The sequence below is a fragment of the Cervus canadensis genome, chromosome 8, assembly GCF_019320065.1.
Source record: "Cervus canadensis isolate Bull #8, Minnesota chromosome 8, ASM1932006v1, whole genome shotgun sequence".
NCBI classification, from domain to species: domain Eukaryota; kingdom Metazoa; phylum Chordata; class Mammalia; order Artiodactyla; family Cervidae; genus Cervus; species Cervus canadensis.
The window spans coordinates 65,293,278-65,312,602 of record NC_057393.1 but is presented as its reverse complement, the minus strand read 5'-3'; the positions used below and the strand labels follow the sequence as shown (position 1 = coordinate 65,312,602).

Here is a 19,325-nt window from a genome sequence, read left to right as displayed (position 1 = left end):
CGGCCCCTGGGTCCTAGTGCTGCCTCTTACTAGCCTCAGCCTTTACTCACCTGCACCACATGAAGCCCACTGTGGGATCCCAGGAGGCCACTTCCACTGTGCCCTCCCTACTGCGTGAGGCCCCACGACCAGACTGTGGGCACTGATGTTTCCAATCATCATGAAGCGTCCTCAATTTGCTTTGCATTGTCACGTAACAACATCTCATGTTCCTCATGACAAAACATCCTTCAGATGACAAAACTGAGGCTCTGGGAAACTGGGAGGAACAACCAAAATCAGAAACTCAAGGTTTTTGTACCCAGATGTCCTGACACTTTATTGTTCAGTTGCCCAGTCGTGTCAGACTGTTTGCGACAACATGGACTGCAGCATGCCAGGCCTCCCTGTCCCTCACCATCTCCCAAAGTTTGCCCAAGTTCATGTCCACTGCATCAGTGATGACATCCAGCCATCTTATCCTCTGACACCCTCTTCTCCTGCCCTCAATCTTTCCAAGCATCAGGGACTTTTCCAATGAGTTGGCTGTTCACATCAGATGACCAAAATACTGGAGCTTCAGCTTCAGTCCTTCCAATGAGTATGCAGGGTTAATTTCCTTTAAGATTGACAAGTTTGATCCCCTTGCTGTCCAAGGGACTCTCAGGAGTCTCCTCCAGCACCACAGTTCAAAGGTATCAATTCTTTGGCGCTCTGCCTTCTTTACTGTCCAGATCTCACAAACGTGTGACCAACTGCAAAGTCCATAGCCTTGACTATATGGACTTTTGTTGGCAGAGTAATGTCTTGCTGTGCAAACCTGACACTTTAGGGATAACTATTTTAAGACCAGCACACTTCAAATCATTAAAATGAATGTAAGCCTTTACCCTCAAAATTTCTCTCCAGACGAATTTGAGGAAAAAGTGATTTCCTAACAAATTCTCCAAAACAACTGAAAGCTCAGGCATGTGGTGTAGAACTGTCCAGAGGAGCTTGGAGAGCCCAGTGCTGTCTGCCCTGTGCCTCAACCCCCTGTAACTGCCACCAGGAGCCTGTGTGAAGCCCCACAGCAGGCCTGGCTTGTTCAGGGCCTGGGTAGGTCTTGAAACTCAGAGGAGTATGCTGGGCCCCAGCCCCAGGAGCCAAGAATCAATGGGCCAGTAGAGCAGGGAAGGGGCCTTAGGAGGGGGGTGGAAGCACTCTGGTTAGAAGAGATTTTTACAATTTTCAAAGTGAGTTCTGGATTGTCAATTCCTCTACTAGATGGTAAGCCTCTTTTTCCAAATCATCCTTGTATCCTGGGGGTATGCTGGTTCTTGGTAAACAGTTGCTGAACCACCTGAATGGAAATCTCTCACGGGAAGGAAGGCCGTGCCTGCAGCTATGGAGGTCATTCCCAACTGCACATTGAGCACCTACTGTGTACTAAGTAAGCACTGTTGATAAAGGGCACACAATTGCTAAAAACAAACATACAAAAGGAAAGGCAACCATGGTGTTGGCCCCTCCCAGAGATCAGAGTCTTCTGGAAAGAAAGGCATTCAATAAGCAAGAACAATTCCAAGGGTCCAGGGTTATCCTAGAGCAAGTCCAGAGTGCTGTGACCGCGTGCAGAGCAGGGAGACCTAAGGACGCTGAGGACCCAGAAAAGTCCTTGAGGAAGAGCTCTTCAAACTGAGACCCAAAGGGGAGTTAGGAATTAGCCAGAGGAAGGAGGCTGGGAAAGGGAGCTTCAAGCAGAGGTAACAGAACTTGTGAAGACCTGAATTTAAAGAGCCAGTGGCTCACTCAAAGAACTGAGAAATGTCTTCTATGTCTCCAGAACCCCACCAGTGGGAACTCTAGTTCTCACTTCAGGGTCGAGTCCAGCCGCTGTTACTGTCCATGAGAAAGGAAACCTGCCACCTCCCTGTGGCCTTCCCCTAGACTCTAGGCTCCAGGCTCCAAATCAGAGGAATCCTAAAAACTGCCTGGGATATATCTTGAGGCAGAAAGGCCATGAGCGTGGCCTGAAAGGGCAGGTACTAGTCCAGGCATGGGGACCCTGAGCTGAGATGCTGGGCAAGTCACTTCCCAATTTCCAGGATTTATGTACTCTCAGTAGGTAGCCTGACACTCAGACCTTCCTGAATTAATGAATGACTGCAGTTTCCATCTGGAAAAAGATTTCTTCCAATGCTAAGATTCTGGGTTTGAGACCTACATTCAGTCCTTCCCAGGATTCTTCTGGCAACAGAAGTGCCAAGAAAGGAATGAGTACACTGACCAGCACACCCGCAGCCAATGTTTGTTGAATGAATGTGTGATTGCTCTCCCTGAAGTCACCCTAGAAGCTTTGATGGATCCTTGCTTCTCTTAGCAGCTGCTCTGATCTCTATCACTCCTAACCCTGTGCAGTCATTATTGCCCACATACTTCACAGGCAGACATCAGATTTAGTGGTGAAAATAAATCCTAGATCTTGTCTTTAGGATCCATCCTAGAGGAAGATGATAAAAGATGACTGCAGGAAGCTGAGAGGCAGTGTAAGGAAAGAAGAGAGAGGACTAAGATGGTCAGAGTCTGAAAATCAGTGCGCATTCTCACGTAACACTCCCTGTCTTAGAAACCCCAAACCTTCCCAGTGCTCTGCCCCCTCCAATGAGCAGCTAAAACTCACCAGAGCTGGCTTGGAAGAGCTCTGGAAATGAACAAGTGCTCCCTGAGCCACCAGTCCCCTGACTGCCCTGAATCAGGCACTGTGGTAAGGGCAAGAGTTCCCAGCTGGGCACACCCTGAAATGCATTTTCCCTCTCCTGTGGGTTTCCAGGCTAGCCCACAGAAGCCTGATTCATCCACAACCACACTGAAACATAGAATTAATTCCAGCTATACCCTGGGTGAGCTAGGCCATTATGGCAACCAAACCACCACTTACAGCATTATTTTGATGGGAAAATGTGTTCTGAGCTCCAAGCAACCAAATTATAAGTGGGACACAGGCACACCCAGGTTCGAATCCCAGTTTTAACACGTCCTAACCATGCGGTCAGGGGCAAGGCACTATCTTCCCCAGACTCAGTTTCTTGATTTGTAAAAGAACACTTCCTTTAGGAGGCTGGAGTGCTGACTGAATAGGCCCCTGTGAAACTGCCCCGTGGCAGACGTCTCCCCCTTTCCTTTCACAGGCGCTTTTGGGGAGACATGGAGGTAGGACTCCCAACACAGTCCCTCTGCGGAGGGTTTACCCAGCGGGCACGGTGGCAGCCCTAGCACTGGACTCAGGCTCAGAGCAAGTGTTCACGGGATAAACTGAGCTGCTGTCTTAGAAATCACAGAACATTCCTCATCTTTGACCTTCTCCAGGCTTTGATGGGCTTATCTGAGCCAAGAAACTTCTCCTGCCCCAACTCAGCTCCCTCTTTCCCAATCTCTCCATGAACAGCAGTGTTCTGGTTTCCTTTGCTCCCGTTTCTAGTCTGATTTCCTTTACTTTGCCTCCAGAAGGGGCCAGAAGCCCTGACCTTTCACCAGAGCCTGGACGTGTGCCCACAAGAGCAGGCAGGGGGCGGGCAGAGACCCAGGCCACACCTGCAACCGGCCAGTGGAAGGCTGGCCGACTCCTCCTGCTGCCTTTGGTTCTGGCCCCTCCTTGCTCTGTTTATTTCCAAGCTGCAGCAAGAACGGTCTGTACTCAAAGGATGGTGAAACAGCCAAGGAATCCGTAGGGTCCTAAAGGTCGACCTTCTTCCTTTCCTTGCCCTTGTTCCCAAAAGTTAGTTTCCTGGCCTTGGGCTCCTTGTCCCCTACCCAGGGTCACAGGCACTGTGGTGGTCAGTCACCTTGAATGAGCCTCTCCTACGCTGCCCCATGCTTCCACAATTGTCTCCACAGCCATCCTCACTTCTCCCCATCTGGAACCACAGAGCTGTCCCAGATCCTCCCTCCCTCTGTCCAGATCTTGTCAGCGCCCTCTTCTCACTGGGTCTCCATGCCCACCTCTATCTAACCCAAAACCCAGTTAGCAGTCCTGCAATAGCAAAAAACCCCAAAAATCTCTTGTGAGAGTAATACAAGCTCATGATAAAAATCCAATTTCCAGTGTCTCTACAAAGCAAAATAAAAGTAACCTTAGTTTTTAACCTGAAAAGCAAAAAAAAGATATGAAGTGAAAAAGTAAAAGCCTTTCCCTCCCCTCCATCCCTCAGAGATAACCTCTGTGGACAGTATCCGTCTAGATGTTTTCTCTGCACATGTGTGTGTCTGCTGGGGAGTGTCCTCTGTTTTTCTTTCAGAATGAGATTAGAGGATACAAATTGTTCTGCAACTTGTCCTTTTTACCTAACAACATATCTTGGGCATTTTTCCAAAACTGACCTCACTCTTTTTAACATCAACATAATGCTCCATGATTTGGAGCTTATTTAACTGTTTGCCACAGACACTCAAGGTGGTTTTCAGTTTTTTCTGTCACTATCGAACTTGCTCTCAGCCTCTGGTCTCAAGCCTCCAATCTGCCTTCCACACCGCTGCTGGATTGCAACACCCAGTCTATCATTCCTCGATCAGCTGTCTTCCTTGCATTAGGGTTATACACGAGGTGTCTTATCTTTCCTCCTAGGTCTTAAGCTCAGGACAGGGTGTTAGCCTTAGAGGTCCTGGCAAGGACAGCCTATAGACTGTGCAGTTTTTGAGCCAATCTCAGTGCTGCCCTGGGAAAGTGGAAGGAGGTTCTCAGGCCACGTGGATATTCATTTTCTTTTTCATATTTGTATGCTGACAACTCTGGGGGCCTGGCTTGTGCCAGGCACTGGAGCTCTGAGATGAAACAGATACAGATCCCAGCCTCTCAGAGCTTGCAGTTCAGTGGGAAAGACAGGCATTGTACATCCACACAGATAAATACATGGATAATTACATATGGGATGAGGGCTTTGAAAGGAAACAACCAAGGAGATGGGATGGGGCCACCAGTAGCGAGGGCCAGTGAAGCCGGCAGACCGTGGGATCTGGTTCCCATTCTAGGCCACTTCCCCTTTACTCTTCTCAGCTGATGAGAAGGGAAATCCCCCTTTCAGTTTTAACTTTCTGTGACAATAAGACACGCTATCAGAGCTCAGTGGTAGCAGAGTTCCCCAGGCCAAATACTTATTGAGCATATACCACATGTAGATGACATACAGAGGTAGGGGTGTGTGTGTGTTGGGGGGAGTTGTGGTGTTAGGTGTTTAAAGATTTAAAATAGGTGACCTCTGGAGGAGTTTACAACTTGATGGAACATCACACCCAGGAGAGGATCATGTCAATATACATCAGGTGAGAAGAGAGCATAGCTCATCCACAGCTCTGAGAACTGAGCAATAGCTTCATAGGCAAGCAGCTCTGGGCTGGACTCCCTGTCCTGCACTCCCCAGCCAGGAAACATGGAACTTTCCAAGTGTGTTCGAAAAGGGCTCCTGGAGGGCCCGGAGCTGAGACAAGCTTGGAGTATGAGTCAAAAGAGCTAGAAGGGCATCTAGGAAAGATAATCTGTGTGAAGATGGGAACAAGCTGAAGGGAAGATACTTGACTTCACAGAGGAAAAGCAACCCATAGTTCACCTGAGCAAAGTCAACTATACCAGCCTTGAAAGAAAATCCAAGCACAAAAGAGCAGTTTAAGGAGTACAAGCATCCCCCATTCTCCTCCTGGGAGCCAAAGATTTCATGCCCCAGAGAGGGCACCAGATGGGAGAAGACAGAAATCTGTTACCTCTGCAGTCTCACTCCTAGGTCTATGTGTCTGTTTCTCTTTAGTGTGATTAAAAATATTGTAAATTATATGCTTATACTTTGCTGATGTTCTCTTTATGATCCACTGTATGTGGCTGTATATATTTTGCACATCTACATACGTATTACTGTGCAAAGTTGTATACACAAAGACAGGCATACTGTACTTTAAGGAAAATTTAAGAGCATTTCAGAGGTAATTAGAACCATCTGTGATTTTTTCCCCTTCTGGCTTCAGGAAGGAGATGCAGCTAGAGATAGTCAAGCGGGAGGTTTGTGAGGCTGAGGTAAGGAGCCAGACTTGCTCTAAAGGTAGTGCGAAGCAGAGCAATAGTAAAATAGACAGTTCTAGGCTCTCCTTGTTTCTCCTTAAGGTAACAAAGTTACCTCCACAACCAAAGCAGCAACTCCCAAATCAAGTTCTGTCCACAACTAGTCTCTGCTTCATTTTCCCCATCTGTAGAGGGAAGCCGCCTCACCTGCCATACTGTGGGGCTGTAGCACCACAGGTCACCTTTGGCAAGCAATGAGGCCCAGGCTGAGGAGGCTTTTAAACCAGCCTGGGCAAGACTCAGGGACATTGCTGTCAAATCTGAACGTCATTCCGGGCCTCCAAGGCTAATCGTCTCTGGACTGGTGCATCTGGGTTCAGATCCTGCTCCTTTGGGAAGGAACTTAGTGAAGCTTCTGCTGGCCTACTGATGTCCTTTCCTGGGCCAGAGACTCTTAAAACTTTCTGGGAGAATGACGACACAAGCCTCATTGTGCAGCCCTCAGTAGATGCAGCAGCGAGTGCTAAAGAAAAGCTCCCATAATAACCACGTGTGATAATAAAAAAGATAAAGAGGCAAATAGGTATGTAGGTCAGCTCAAAAATAGCCACCCACCCATTTGACCTAGGTAACCATTTGTGCCAAGTGGGTCCAAAGAGTTTTCTTCCCTCCCCTCCCAAGCTGAACTTCCCTGCTTTTTTATAAGGCTGCCTTAAATAAAAGTCCCTTCCTGCACGGGCTGGAGTTTGGCCCGGGCAGTTCTAACCTGCAGCCCGACAGGAGCAGGCTCTTCTCCGTGCACTCCTTCAACGGAACAAACCCTGGGATCAGAGGGCACAAGGGCTCGGCCTCTGCCATGAATTCTTGCACCTAAGTCAGGGTGTAGGGTGGTAACTCACAAACACTCCCCCGCCCACCCTCATAAGGGTTCTGTGCGCCCCCAGGAGGCCTCGCCTACCCCAACAGAGACCGCTTTGTTAGCAGACCCGGTCGGGGGAAAGTTACAGCCTCAGGGTTGTGAGAGCTTCCTCAGCCTCTCCCTCCCTCTCCCCGCTCTTCGGCCCTCACCAGAGAGACGCCGGCCCCTCGCCCTGCCCCCACCCAGCAGCCCAGCGGCCGTCGCGCTGAGCTCAGCATCTCCCCAGCCCGGCCGCCTTCCTGTTAGACGGTAGGAGGAGTCCCCTTCCTTTCCCCCCGGTGGGAGGGGCCAGTGCTAGCCCCGCCCTCCTCCCCAGTCTCACTTTCCCTCCTCCCCTCCCCTCCCCTCGTCCCCCCTCAACACGTTCTCTAAGTCACGTCCCCGTTCCCCCAGCACACACCAGGGGGTCCGTGGAGATGGACACCCCCTCGCCAGTCAGCTGCTCAGCATCTGTCACCTCCACTGCCAGGCGCCCCTGAGGGCGCACCTCGGTCGAGGATAGGGGGTGGGAGGGGAAAGGAGCGGGAGGAAGGGTCTTCCCTTCCCCCATCCCGCTGGCCCCCCACTGCAGACCAATCACTGCAGGGAAGTCAGTTCAGCTTTAGAGAAGTCAATTCAGCTCTTATGTTCACCTCTTCCCAGAGCAGAATCTAGAGGTCTAGTTTTTGTGTGTGTGTGTTTCTCTGCCTTTGATTTTTAAGTACAAAAAGATTGAGCCATGGCTTCTGGCTTCCTCTGTCAAAGTCTGTCCTTTGTGGGTTACAAGAGGAACAGATGGGGCAGGGAGAGACCCCTCTTGGTGCACCACTTCCCAGATGGGCCTTCCTAGAGGAGACCAGCGCTCTCAGGGAGGACGCCGGGATGGGGGAACGTGACAGAATCACTGTCACTTCTGGGCTTGAGGTTGTTTAGCTGAAGGTGATCCCTTGGGCGACACTGTGTTTTGCCCTTGAGTCAGCACTGCTGGGCCCTGCTGAATTCTGCAGGGGGAGGAAGAGCCTCATCAGATAAAAGAAGAGCCAAACCAGCAGAGAAAGTTTTTTGTCAACAACACCATGTCGACTCCAGGTGTTCACCCCACCTGTTCTACACCATGTGTCCCCAACGTGTACTGCCCCCTTTCCCAGCGATACAGTCTCCTTTGGAGTGTCAGGGACTTGGAATCAAGGAAATGAGCCCAGATCTAGAGTCATGGCTCCAGCCTGCCGGCTGGCTATGTGACCTTAGGCAAGTCCCTGCATCTATCCAAACCTGTTTTCTTACCTGTAAAATGACACTGATGAGGCCTGTCCTATCTACACTACGCAAATAAAAGTTGTTTTTATTGACAGAGTTATGAAAATGCTAAAGATATGAGTGTTTTTAAAACCATAAGGAGTTCCAGAAAGGTCAAAGATCTTTGTGAGGAGGTGGCAGTGTTGCCAGGTGGAACTGGCAGCTGTCATCACCAGCAAGCCAAGGAGTTCCAGACAAAGACCCAGGATGCAGACCCTGGGTGGTTGCCTTTTTGCACAGACCTGAGTTTTTCAAGCCTTTGGCTACTAAGGCCACTGGAGAGAAAAACTGCAATTCTGAGTGAAGTTAAGAAACTTGACAGAGGAGCAAGAAAGGGGTTACAAGCCTGGGAAAACAAAGTTCCTGAAGATTGAATAAGGCCTAATTGCTAGGAGAACTCAAAAGGCTCCCTGCTCTCCAGCTTGGTTCCTTATCCATAAAGTGGGGAGGGGGTTCCTAAAAGAGGCACTTTCCCAGGGGCTGCAGGCCCCAACATTCAAAGATTTTAAGGTTCACTCCACTGACAGAAGAATCCTGACAGTGAGAGTGACTGACTTCTCTCTCTGCTGAGTATTAATCCAGTCGTGCTCACCTCACCTCAGCCCCTTAGGGTCCCAGAGGGTGGCCAGCCCTCCTGGTGTCTCTTCAGTGTGTGTGTAGCAGCAGGGGGAGCGGGGCTGAGCTCCTTTTACTTCCCAGGCAGGCAGCAAGCCCGGATTCAGGCTGTCCCCAGTATAGCAGCTTCTGATCACCCTTGTCATCCCCCACCCCCACTCCACCCCGCCCCAGCCCAGCCTGACCCCGCCTCGCCCCTTTGATATATGGCACTTGGGAACCCTCAAAAAGCAAGCATACTGAAAGGGCTGAACTGGGACGTCTGTTTCTACCTTCTCTGGCAGGCCTCCTCCAGATGGTCCACCACCCTGCAGGTCAGGCCTGGGAGTTTTAGAAAAGGAGCTCCATAGAATTTAAATCTTTTTTTTTTTTTCTTTGTTGTGATCTTTGTGGCGCTTGAATAGGCCTTTGAGATTCTCTAGCTCTGGGTTTTCAAAACTGGGGTATGAAAATCCCCAGCAGTATATGAAGCCACAGGATAAATGCAGTGAATCTTTTTGTTAAAAAGGGTTTTTGTGGGGGCAGGGAAGATTAAGTAATTTAACTATTAAGTCATTTTAAAGTTTGCTACTAAAATTAACACAAATTCCCATACACAGATTAAAACATAAAAAAGAATGCAAGATTATATTATTTGTAATAAAAGTAATAAAATAAAATGATACTTTGTAATGAAAATACTGAATTTCCAAGACATTATGCTTCCTAAGGGCTGCTTCAGGCCACAGCCCAGTACCCTATTCATCCTTAGCAGCCTGAATGGCCTGAACTCAGGTCAGCTGACTCTTGTCCCCTCACAGGACCTGGGCTTGCCTCAGAAAGCCGTTTTGGGTACTAACTGGAGAGGGGTGTTGCCTCATCTTCCCTCCACTGTTTTTCCTCATAAGAGTTCAGATGCTCGGATGGGAGAGGAATTCTGGGAAGCTGGCCAAAAGCTGACCCCACAGATGGGATTCCTTCCTGAGAGGCAGTGCAGTGTGTCAGTGAGAAAAGAGACATTGCCTGGAGTCTGGGTCCCCTGGGCAACTCTGGCTGCGTGGGAGATGAGGAGGGGGAGCAGTGAGGTCTGGTAGGCCGTCATGACTTTCATCAGTGCAAGCGGTAACCTGAATTCTGACAGGAGCCTCAGGCTATCCTCCTAGCTCCCCCTTTGTCATGATGGTTTAACAAACCAGCCTTTCTGGGGTTCCCTCTGCTCTTTGTCTTGTCCCCAGAGGAAATGGCTTCTTGTGAAACCTGGGAGCCCAGCAGAACTGGCTGTCTGTGAACTCACCATTGCCACAAGTAGGCCTACTCTCCACAGCTGTCTGCCATTTCACCAACCCCAAACCCACTCCCCACCCACAGAGGGGCTGGGGAGCCAACCCAATGTTCTTTCCAGGGCCTACCTTTCTTCCTGAGACGTCAGTCCTCAGTTCGCAGACCTCCCAACTAAAGATGAGCATCAGGACCACCCGAGGAGCTTTTGTACAAAAGGGTCCTATTCAGACCTACTAAAGTAGAATGGGGGTTGAGGAGGTGGGAATATATGATTTACAAGCTCCACAGAAGATTCTAATTATCAATCAGGCTTGAAGGCCACTAGCTGATGGGAAGATTACGGGACACTCTGGGCCTCAATTTGCTCCTCTGTAGAATGGCATTATATTCATTCCTCTGGGTGTAAGTAGATAATACAATTCAAAAGCTTCTTTGAAAGACTGCATAATACAATGTATTGTCAGTATTTCCATTTCAAAAAGTAGCTTCATTTGCAAAAAGATTCCTCACTGAATTTTTAATTATCCCTCCAATAGCACAGTTAAAATTCTACTGTAGTCCTCAGCTGTCAACAGCTTTTCACAGCCCTCCTAGTAAACCAGGTGCACTTATAATCTTGCTATTTTGACCAAGTTGTTTGTTTTTCAAGTAAAAAAGCCACAGAAGTCCTGGGAACACTTCTGCTGGCTTCATTGTCCCCACCTCCCACCACCGCTCCATCCTCTACCACCCACGCTCCTCCAGCCGCCTCCACTCCCCTCAATGACATGTTTCCAAAGGGCTGTGAAGGCGCCCCAAGCAGAGCCACACAGGCATGCTGGCTGGCCTTCAGGGGTTCCCATCCTGAATTCTGGAGTTCCCAGAACCCCACTCCCACCCCAAGATCTGGTTAAACTCCCCAAACCCGACTGGAGCAACTTGCCAGACTGAGGCCCTGGGAACCTGTGCGCAGGACAGAAACCACCAGAACAGGGAGGGGCCGTGGCCAAGGAGTGAGTGCTCATTGACTTTAAATTGCAGGCTGCTGTGGGTCCTAGGGGAAGAGAGCAGAGCCTGGGAAGATGCAGAGTGAGTGTCTGCATGGGCAAGGCCCTGGCCACAGAGACTGGGACTTGGGACCTGGTTACAACTCCAGAGGCCTGAGTCACGGGGGACGTGACACTCATCCCCTGCTGCTGGGAGTTCAGTCATCTCCCTTTCAGGGTCACTTGGCAGAGTTTCCATGTTGCACACTGTGTCTGTGTTAGGAGTGCTTTCCCCAGAAGACACATGTAAATGCACAGACTTGAATGTTAACAGTGCCCTCTGGAGTTGTGCAAAGGGACATCTGTACTCCCACCAACACAGGAAATATAAACTTCAAAAGTATTTTGAAGAGAGTGACTGCTCCTTTGGGATGAGATGTTGTAGGATGGACAGAGGTGGTGAGGGCACACATTGTGGACACACTCAATGCCGGTGACTTGTGCACTTTAAAAAGTTTCATTTTATATGTGAATTTCATCTCGATAAAAAATTTTTAAGTCTTTTTAAGGCACTCGAAAGGAAAGTACAAATTGCTTTAAAAGATTTCCCACAGGTCAGCCCTCTCTGACAATGTGTGCATTTCCCACAATGCACCTCTCTCCCCAGCTTCCTGGGGTTGCGACTGTACTCCGACTGAAGCGACTGTACTCCGACTGAAAGAATTAGGTTACCTTGGAAGCCCCACTGCTAGACCTGAGCGAAGGAAGAAGGGAAATATTCAGATACATCAAACACTTTTGGCAGCACTTGTCAGAAATGGGATAGAAAGGTAGCATGGAGTTCTTCTGAAGGCCTGCACCAAAGTCCACCAGATCCTGAGAATCCAGATGTAGGCCTGTGGTTCTCAGAAAATCCACCTTCTGGCTCTATCCATTAATTCATTTATTCATCCAAGGAATATTCACTGAGCCTCTACTATGTGCTTTACCCTGAAAGTTGAGTAGAACAGGGATTTCCCTGGTGGTCCAAGTGGCTAAGGCTCTGCTCTCCCATACAGGGGGATACAGGTTAGATCCCTGTTCAGGAAACTAAGATCCTGCGTGGCCAAAAAAAAGAAAAAAGAGAGAGAAAGGGAAGACCACTACCTTTAAGAAGCTCATAGTCCAGTGAGAAAACTAAAGTGGAAACAGTTATTAACAGAGATGTGCATGAGGTGCAAGGTGCCCCTGAGGAGGGGCACCTAAGGGATGGTGAATTGGATTCACCAGCTGGGGAGGTCTTCCTGGAGGACGGGATGCCAGAGCTGGTCTCAAAATCTGCTGGTGGAAACAAGTCCAGGCAAGCCTGACCAGCAGCCAGCCTAGGCCTGAGAGGGACAGAAGCACACCAAATGCAGGGTTCATAGGAGAGTTGAAGGTTCTGAAGAGGCCTGGCTCAGAGGCTAGGAGATGTAGCTGTCTCCTTCCTGCAAGCACCACCTTTTGGGGTCCCCCCTCATCCCATCTGTTTCAGTATGTGAGATGGTAACAATGTCTTTCCAGCCACTGCCTGGGGAAGGGATCCTGCCCTTCACCTCACAGGATGAACCAAGACCCTTCAACCAGGTCCCTCAGAGGGGTTGTTGAGAAACTCCCCTTTAGATCCAAAGGTTCTCCTAACAGACAACAGTATGGGTGAAGAATGCCAGTGGAGAAGCCATTTTGCCCTCCACCCTCATCCCCCTACAGGTAGGCCCCCTACCAGATGGTCTTTTACCCTATAGCCTACTCTCTCCTACTATGGGGAAAACCTTCAAGGTTAAGACTACCTGTCCTTTTTTCATCACTTTTTGAAAACAATGAGACAACATTAATGGATTTTTTTTTAAAGCAACAAAATTATCCAGTGCTCATTTAACATAACGCTTCCCAATTATAAAAAGCTGTTTTTTTTTTTTTAAAGCTCTTTTATTAACAGAATGAGATAGTGAATGAAAAAAGGTGCTTGGCACACAGTATAAGTTTCCACAGCAGACTACTTCCATGATGGCTATTTGTTGAATGAATGAATGATTTCCTAGTAAACTGACCTTTCCAAAATAACTCTGGATTCTTTTGCTTACAAACCTCTATTTTTCATAGATTAGTGTTCCACATTTTTCTGAATGTTTTTTCATGCAGGGGATGGGGCAGAGAGACGAAAACCACCCTGTCTCTTGTTGTCTCCCCAGTCCAGTCAGCCTGGGAGGAGAGAATGGTCTTGACAGATTAATTCCCTGATCTTCACTCTGAGTGACAGAAAGATACACCCATACAGGTCACCCCAACTCTTTTCTTCTCACCTCAGTAAAGGGTAATTTCGAGAGGATGTCATCTACCCTCAGTCCCCCAAGCACTTCATCCAACTGCCACAACCTGGTGTCTTTAAGGCTCCCAGCAAGTTACTGGAGCTAGGAGAATTGGAGGAAAGGGCCAGTGTTCAGGCCTCGAAAGCCCTGGCAGCCAAGAGACTATTCTATTTTGTAGCAGTCTTTAAGGTTATCTCCTAATCTGAGTCATCTGATTTATTTTTTTATCCATGAATTTGTCTCCAGAGATGGTTCTCTCATCTGCTGAAAGTGGATGGGGTGCAGGTTTTGAATTCTGATCGTTTACAGTTTTAAGTCTTGGTTTGCCCGGAAGACCCACGGGCCAGTCTTTTTTTTAATGGGAGCCGGGTGTGTGGATGGCGGCGGCCTGACTCCTCCAGTGGCAAGTGTCTTTGGTCACGCACAAGTCTGCCCGGAAGCGAGGCCCGCCAGTCTGATCTGGTTAGGCTCTGGCCGGCCCTGGCACGGGAGCGCCTGATGTAAGTTTGGTTTTCTCTTCCATCAGGATTCTGTGTCTCAGACTGATAAATCTCTTAAGTAAAGATTGAATCTGTCCGAACCTCTTTCCACCGTCAGCAATCTCAGTTAGTCTTCTATATTACCGCCGTCGGGTCACATTTTCTGTGGCACCGCCTGAATGACGAAACAGGGGATGGCGATTGCTCTCCGGGGCTTTTCTGGAGATTTAGGTCCTCGGTCCTGATGCAACTCTCCGGATCTTTTACACAAAGCGTTTTGGCAGAGAGGGGCACTAGGACCCAGCAGACGCCTTGGGTTCTCTCGCCGCAGCTGACCGGAGAGACAGCCGCACCGCGGTCGGTCCGTAGGGCAGGCGGCTGGGTCTGTGTGTCTCTATGATAGGAGAGTCAGTTCCCAGCTCGAGAACCAAGCGCTAGGAATCTGGGCCCATCAATACTGCTTTAACCACATTTCCCAAACCCTCTTCTTGTAGGCAGCTGGAGGGAGCGGACACTGTTTGGGGACCAGGCTCACATTCCGGGCACGGACCCTGGCCCCCGCATTAATCCATCCCCTGGGGCTGTAGAGTAATAGGCTGGCGGGCAGGTGAGGCGGCCGGGAAGAGGGAGAACGGTGCCCGGAGCAGCCCAGTCTTTGGACCCCACCCCCAGCCCTTTCGTAAGGCAAGGTTAGCGTGGGGTACGTGTGCGAGAGCCGGCTGGATTAACGTCTGCTCCCCGCGCCGCAGTCCCCCGAGTATCCAGCCGTGCACCCAACTGTGCCCATAGTTCGCAGGCTCTCAGACGCTGGGTGCAACGGTTTTCCCCTCCTGTTGCCCCCTCAAGTTCCCCTGCCTCCTCCCCCGCGCGGCTGCGGCCTACCCCCTCCATCAGAAATACGACCGTATAATAAACAAGTCTTTCCTTGATCCTCCCCTGCCGCGAGCGCCCTCGGGGACCTTGGCAGCTGCAGCCGCCACAGATCCCTTCCAGAAAGGGGGCGTGGCCGCGGCTAGGGGGTTCGTCCCCGAGCGTTCTGGGGCTCAACGGGGGCGGGGCCAGGCGGCTGTCACTGGGCAGGAGAGAACGTTGCGAACGTGCGCCTGAAGCTCATTGGCCGAGGTGGGCCACACTCCCGGGTCTGGATTGGGCCGCCGCACGGAAGGGGTGTGGCCTCTCTGCACTAGCCCTTATAGGTCTCTCGGCTCTGGTGCTAGGGACCGCGGCAGGCCTAGGGGGAGGTGCGGGTGGGGAGACGGGACAGGTCTGGGCAGAGCTCGGGGCTTGGCACCAGTTCGCGCACTCATTCAAGCGGCAGTACGCACTTGTCCCAGCAGTTCTCGCTGACCGCAGTAACTGGTGAGTGTCCCTTCTGTGTATGCTGATCGCTGAGCCGAGAGGCCTCGGCCGTGGGGGGAGGTCTTAGCGCTCTGTCTGATCCAGCCCCCAGACTGACGCCTAATATGAACCGCTTTTCTGTTACAGCTTCTGTGGAGCTCCCGCACCCTGAGCTCATCTGCAGACGCCCTGGCGTCCATCCTCACCATGCCTAGCCTTTGGGATCGCTTCTCGTCGTCCTCTTCGTCCTCGTCCTTGTCCCGAACTCCCACCCCAAATCAGCCGCCGCGCTCAGCGTGGGGGTCGGCGGCCCGAGAAGAAGGACTCGGCCGCTGCGCGAGCCTGGAGAGCTCGGACTGCGAATCCCTGGACAGCAGCAACAGTGGCTTTGGGCCGGAGGAAGGTAAGCTGTAGGCGGGAGCCGGACGGGAGTAGAAGGGCTGAGGAGATGAAGAAACACCGCGCTAGGAGTCAAAAGCCCACCTAGATTTCCTATCCCATCAGAATCCGGATTGCAGAAGGGGTAGGCAGAGGAGAGGAATTGAGGTATAGGGTACTCTCGTGGGGCATAAACTGAGGCACGGAATGGGAAGAAGTGCTGGTTTCTTAGCGAAACAGCACTTCCCCCGTTTGGAGCTTCTCTTACCTAATCCTCCCGTATTGCTTTCCCTTGCAGACTCTGCATACCTGGATGGGGTGTCCCTGCCCGACTTTGAGCTGCTCAGCGATCCCGAGGATGAGCACCTGTGTGCCAGCCTGATGCAGCTGCTGCAGGAGAGCCTGGCCCAGGCCCGACTGGGCTCGCGGCGCCCTGCGCGCCTGCTCATGCCGGGTCAGCTGGTGAGCCAGGTGGGCAAAGAACTACTGCGCCTGGCCTACAGCGAACCGTGCGGCCTGCGAGGGGCGCTGCTGGACGTCTGCGTAGAGCAGGGCAAGAGCTGCCACAGCGTGGGGCAACTGGCCCTCGACCCCAGCCTGGTGCCCACCTTCCAGCTGACCCTCGTGCTGCGCCTGGACTCACGCCTATGGCCCAAGATCCAGGGGTTGTTTAGCTCTGCCAACTCCCCCTTCGTCCCTGGCTTCAGCCAGTCCCTGACGCTGAGCACTGGTTTCAGAGTAATCAAGAAGAAACTGTACAGCTCCGAGCAACTTCTCATCGAGGAGTGTTGAACTTGGGCCTGGGGGGCCAGTAATGCCCCCATGTCAGAGACAATTTTGAACTTTTGGGGTTGGGGGCAGGCAGAGGCTGAGGGACTGGTGCCTGCCCTTAGAAAACTGACAACAGCCACCTGAGGGGCAGGAAAGTCAAGGTCGGGGGAACACAGTGTTTCCCTAGGAAGCTGACTGAGATGTGAGCTGGTGGTTCCCAGTTGGAGGCACACGCTGCCCCTCAGTACTGTAGCATGAAACAAAGGCTTAGGGGCCAACCAGGCTTCTGACTGGATGTGTATGTAGCATGTACCCGATTATTTTTATTGTTACTGACAGTTAAGACAACAGTGGTGTGACAGCCAGGAGAGCAGCTGGGCTGCCCTGGCCTCTGCAAGGGATGTGTGTTTCACCATAGCTGGCCCTGGTGGGAGGGGGGAGGTCATCGAGGTGATCTGTGTATCTCGTGGTCTGAAGGGCCCAAATGTTTGGTTCTTTGTTTTTGTTTTTTGATCATAGCTTCACTACTGACCTGTTCTAGGCAGCTATCTTACAGACGCATGAATGTAAGAGTAGGAAGGGGTGGGTGTTAGGATCACTTGGGGATCTTTTACACTTGAAGAACAAATACACCTGGGAGCTGTGTGTGGCCCATCCCTGGATGTGTACTAAAGGGTTGAGCTGTGAGGGGATGGGGCTGATTGGGGTGGGGGCTGGAACCCCTCCCCCAGAGGAGTACCATCTGGATCTTCCATCTAGAACTGTTTACATGAAGATACTCGCTGTTCATGAATACACTTGATGTTCAAGTATTAAGACCTATGCAATGTTTTTTACTTTTCTAATAAAAAAAAGTTTGTTAAAACAGTTGTCTCTCATTAGTGCCATGAAATGAAAGGGAGGGGGATGGGTGCTGTAGAAGGTGGGTTTCATCAGACTCTGGTGCAGCTCTGTGTTTCTCTGTCCCTTTCTGAGACCCCCTGCCCGCATGGTAATGGAGGTGTGTAGGCTGAGCGCCCTCTCTGTCAAGAACCCTGGCTCCCTTGGCTTTGCTGGCTGAGGCTACCAAGGAAAATCCCTGGAAGCTGAGGAGGGAGTCAGACCTCTCATAGAGTCTCAGTAGAATTTGAGAACAAGCAAAAAGGTCAAGATGCAAATGTGTATTAAAAAAAAAAAAGCCTCTAAATAGGGTTTCTGCGCGGTGCAGGGTTGTAAACCTGCTTTATCTTTTAGGATTATTCCTAAATGCATCTTCTTTATAAACTTGACTTGCTGTCTCAGCAAGATAAATTATATTAAAAAAATAAGAATCCAAAAAAAAAAAAAAGAAAGAACTCACCTGATTGCCTTGGGTTAGAAGGGCCTGGGACAAAGGACTACTGAGCCCAAGGTTCTTCCAGGCACTTAAAGGACTGCAAGAGACATTTTTTGTGCGTGAAAAAAGGCACAGTTCTATTTGTTCTACAGTCATGAAGATTACACATTTTCTCTCTGGACAAGAAAAAGCTAGGGAGCAGGAGCATTAAGGAATGGAGTTTGAAAAAGACTTATTTACTTTGTTCAAGCCTCTGACTAGACAAGGAACTTAGAGCTCAGAGAGGGGCAAGACCTGCCAGGCAGAAACAACACACACAACACACACAGGAGGTGTGGTGAGGGCTTCGGGAGCCAGGGGACTGCAGGACATTTCATGAATGTTCCTGGTGACCTGGACTCATTACACTCTTTGGGCCCCAATTTCCTTATCAGTGAAATTGGGGTTGGGCCAGATGAAGGCCAGGGGCCTTCCCACTCCTCCCTCCCAGCGACTCTCAATCCTCCTACACCAGCCTCTGGAGGGTTGTTATCTCCCTTGTTTCTCTTCCTTGTCTGAGACAGGCCTTGTTTGCCCAACTGTGAAACAGTAGTTCTTCCACTGGATTGTAGAGTCAAATCTGTTGGGGCCTGAGTTAAACACAGACCACCCCCCGCCCTGCCCTGGTGGAGATTCTGATTGCATGTGTCTGGGGCAGGGCCTCAGGAATCTGCATTTTCCTTCAGGATCCTGACACGGTCTTGAACTTTGGGATGGTCTAGAAGTCTCTAGTGGAATGAAATGACTTGTTCCCCAAGATGAATGAAGTGGTTAGAACTAGATTTGAAAATGGTGGTAAAAAGTAAGAAGGTGCCCAGATCAGTTTTAAGAGAGCCCTTACTTCTTGGCACATCTTCCTGATAGCCACCCTGGGAGGGGTGGGTGGGGTGAGGGTTAGTAAAGTTTTACAGATTAGTAAACAGTTTTATAGATGTCTATTTGACATCCAAGTGGAGTAGGTGATTGGATATATGCATCTGGAGCTGGGGGGAGGTCCAGGCTGGAGCAGAAACGTTTACTAACAGAGGCCTAACCCCTAAATGACCATCTTCTTCTGACCTTGGCTGTCCTTGCCCACTCTTAGCCCCTCAGGGTGGAGCTGAAAGTAAAGCAGGCTTAGCACTTGGGTGGTGTCTGGGGGCACTCTCCCAGGAACTGAGATCAGAGGCAATGCTAGCGACTGTGCTTCCCTGGCCCCCAAAGAGGAAAACAATCAGGTCTAGAGAGTTTTATTGGTGTTTGGAGGCAAGAGAGGGATAGAGTGGTAAGCATTAACCCTCTCCTAGACCAGGAAGCAGCAAGAACCCTCAGTTCATTCTTTCTCTTAGATGGAAGACCAGAGGAAAGCTTGCATTCCCAAGAAGGTTCAGGTAAGATGCTCTTTCCTGTGACCAGACTGCCTTTCCTCATCCTCACGGTGCTTGAAAATCCTTCCAAATAGGACAGAAAGACCCCCCAGGTTGGGGCTCTTAGACCTCCTAAGAGGCCTAAGGGAGCTTTGTCCTAGGTATTGGGCTGTTGAAGAGAAGAAGAAGCAGGTTTCTTTGTTGCCAAGATTGAAAGCTAATAAAGCTTATGAAACTTCCACATAAAATCCAACTTTGAAAAAGTCTTTCTGAAATCATTCTGTTTGGCCTATA

At 50.3% G+C, this 19,325-nt stretch overlaps 1 protein-coding gene across 1 annotated transcript; it reads left to right on the top strand.

The window, feature by feature from the left end:
* Positions 1–15,062: 15,062 nt before the first annotated feature.
* On the top strand, positions 15,063–17,196 carry DDIT4 (DNA damage inducible transcript 4). Its single transcript, XM_043476638.1, has 3 exons — positions 15,063–15,203; positions 15,330–15,585; positions 15,859–17,196. Exons 2-3 carry the CDS (start codon positions 15,390–15,392, stop codon positions 16,350–16,352), a joined length of 690 nt encoding a protein of 229 aa, XP_043332573.1. The 5' UTR covers positions 15,063–15,203; positions 15,330–15,389; the 3' UTR covers positions 16,353–17,196.
* Positions 17,197–19,325: the final 2,129 nt, after the last annotated feature.

Excerpts from the sequence above, each read along its gene's own strand:
- DDIT4 (XM_043476638.1), top strand. The coding sequence starts at position 15,390 with ATGCCTAGCCTTTGGGATCGCTTCTCGTCGTCCTCTTCGTCCTCGTCC. Across the intron at positions 15,586-15,858 it reads TGGCTTTGGGCCGGAGGAAG|ACTCTGCATACCTGGATGGG; the intron begins GTAAGCTGTAGG and ends TTTCCCTTGCAG.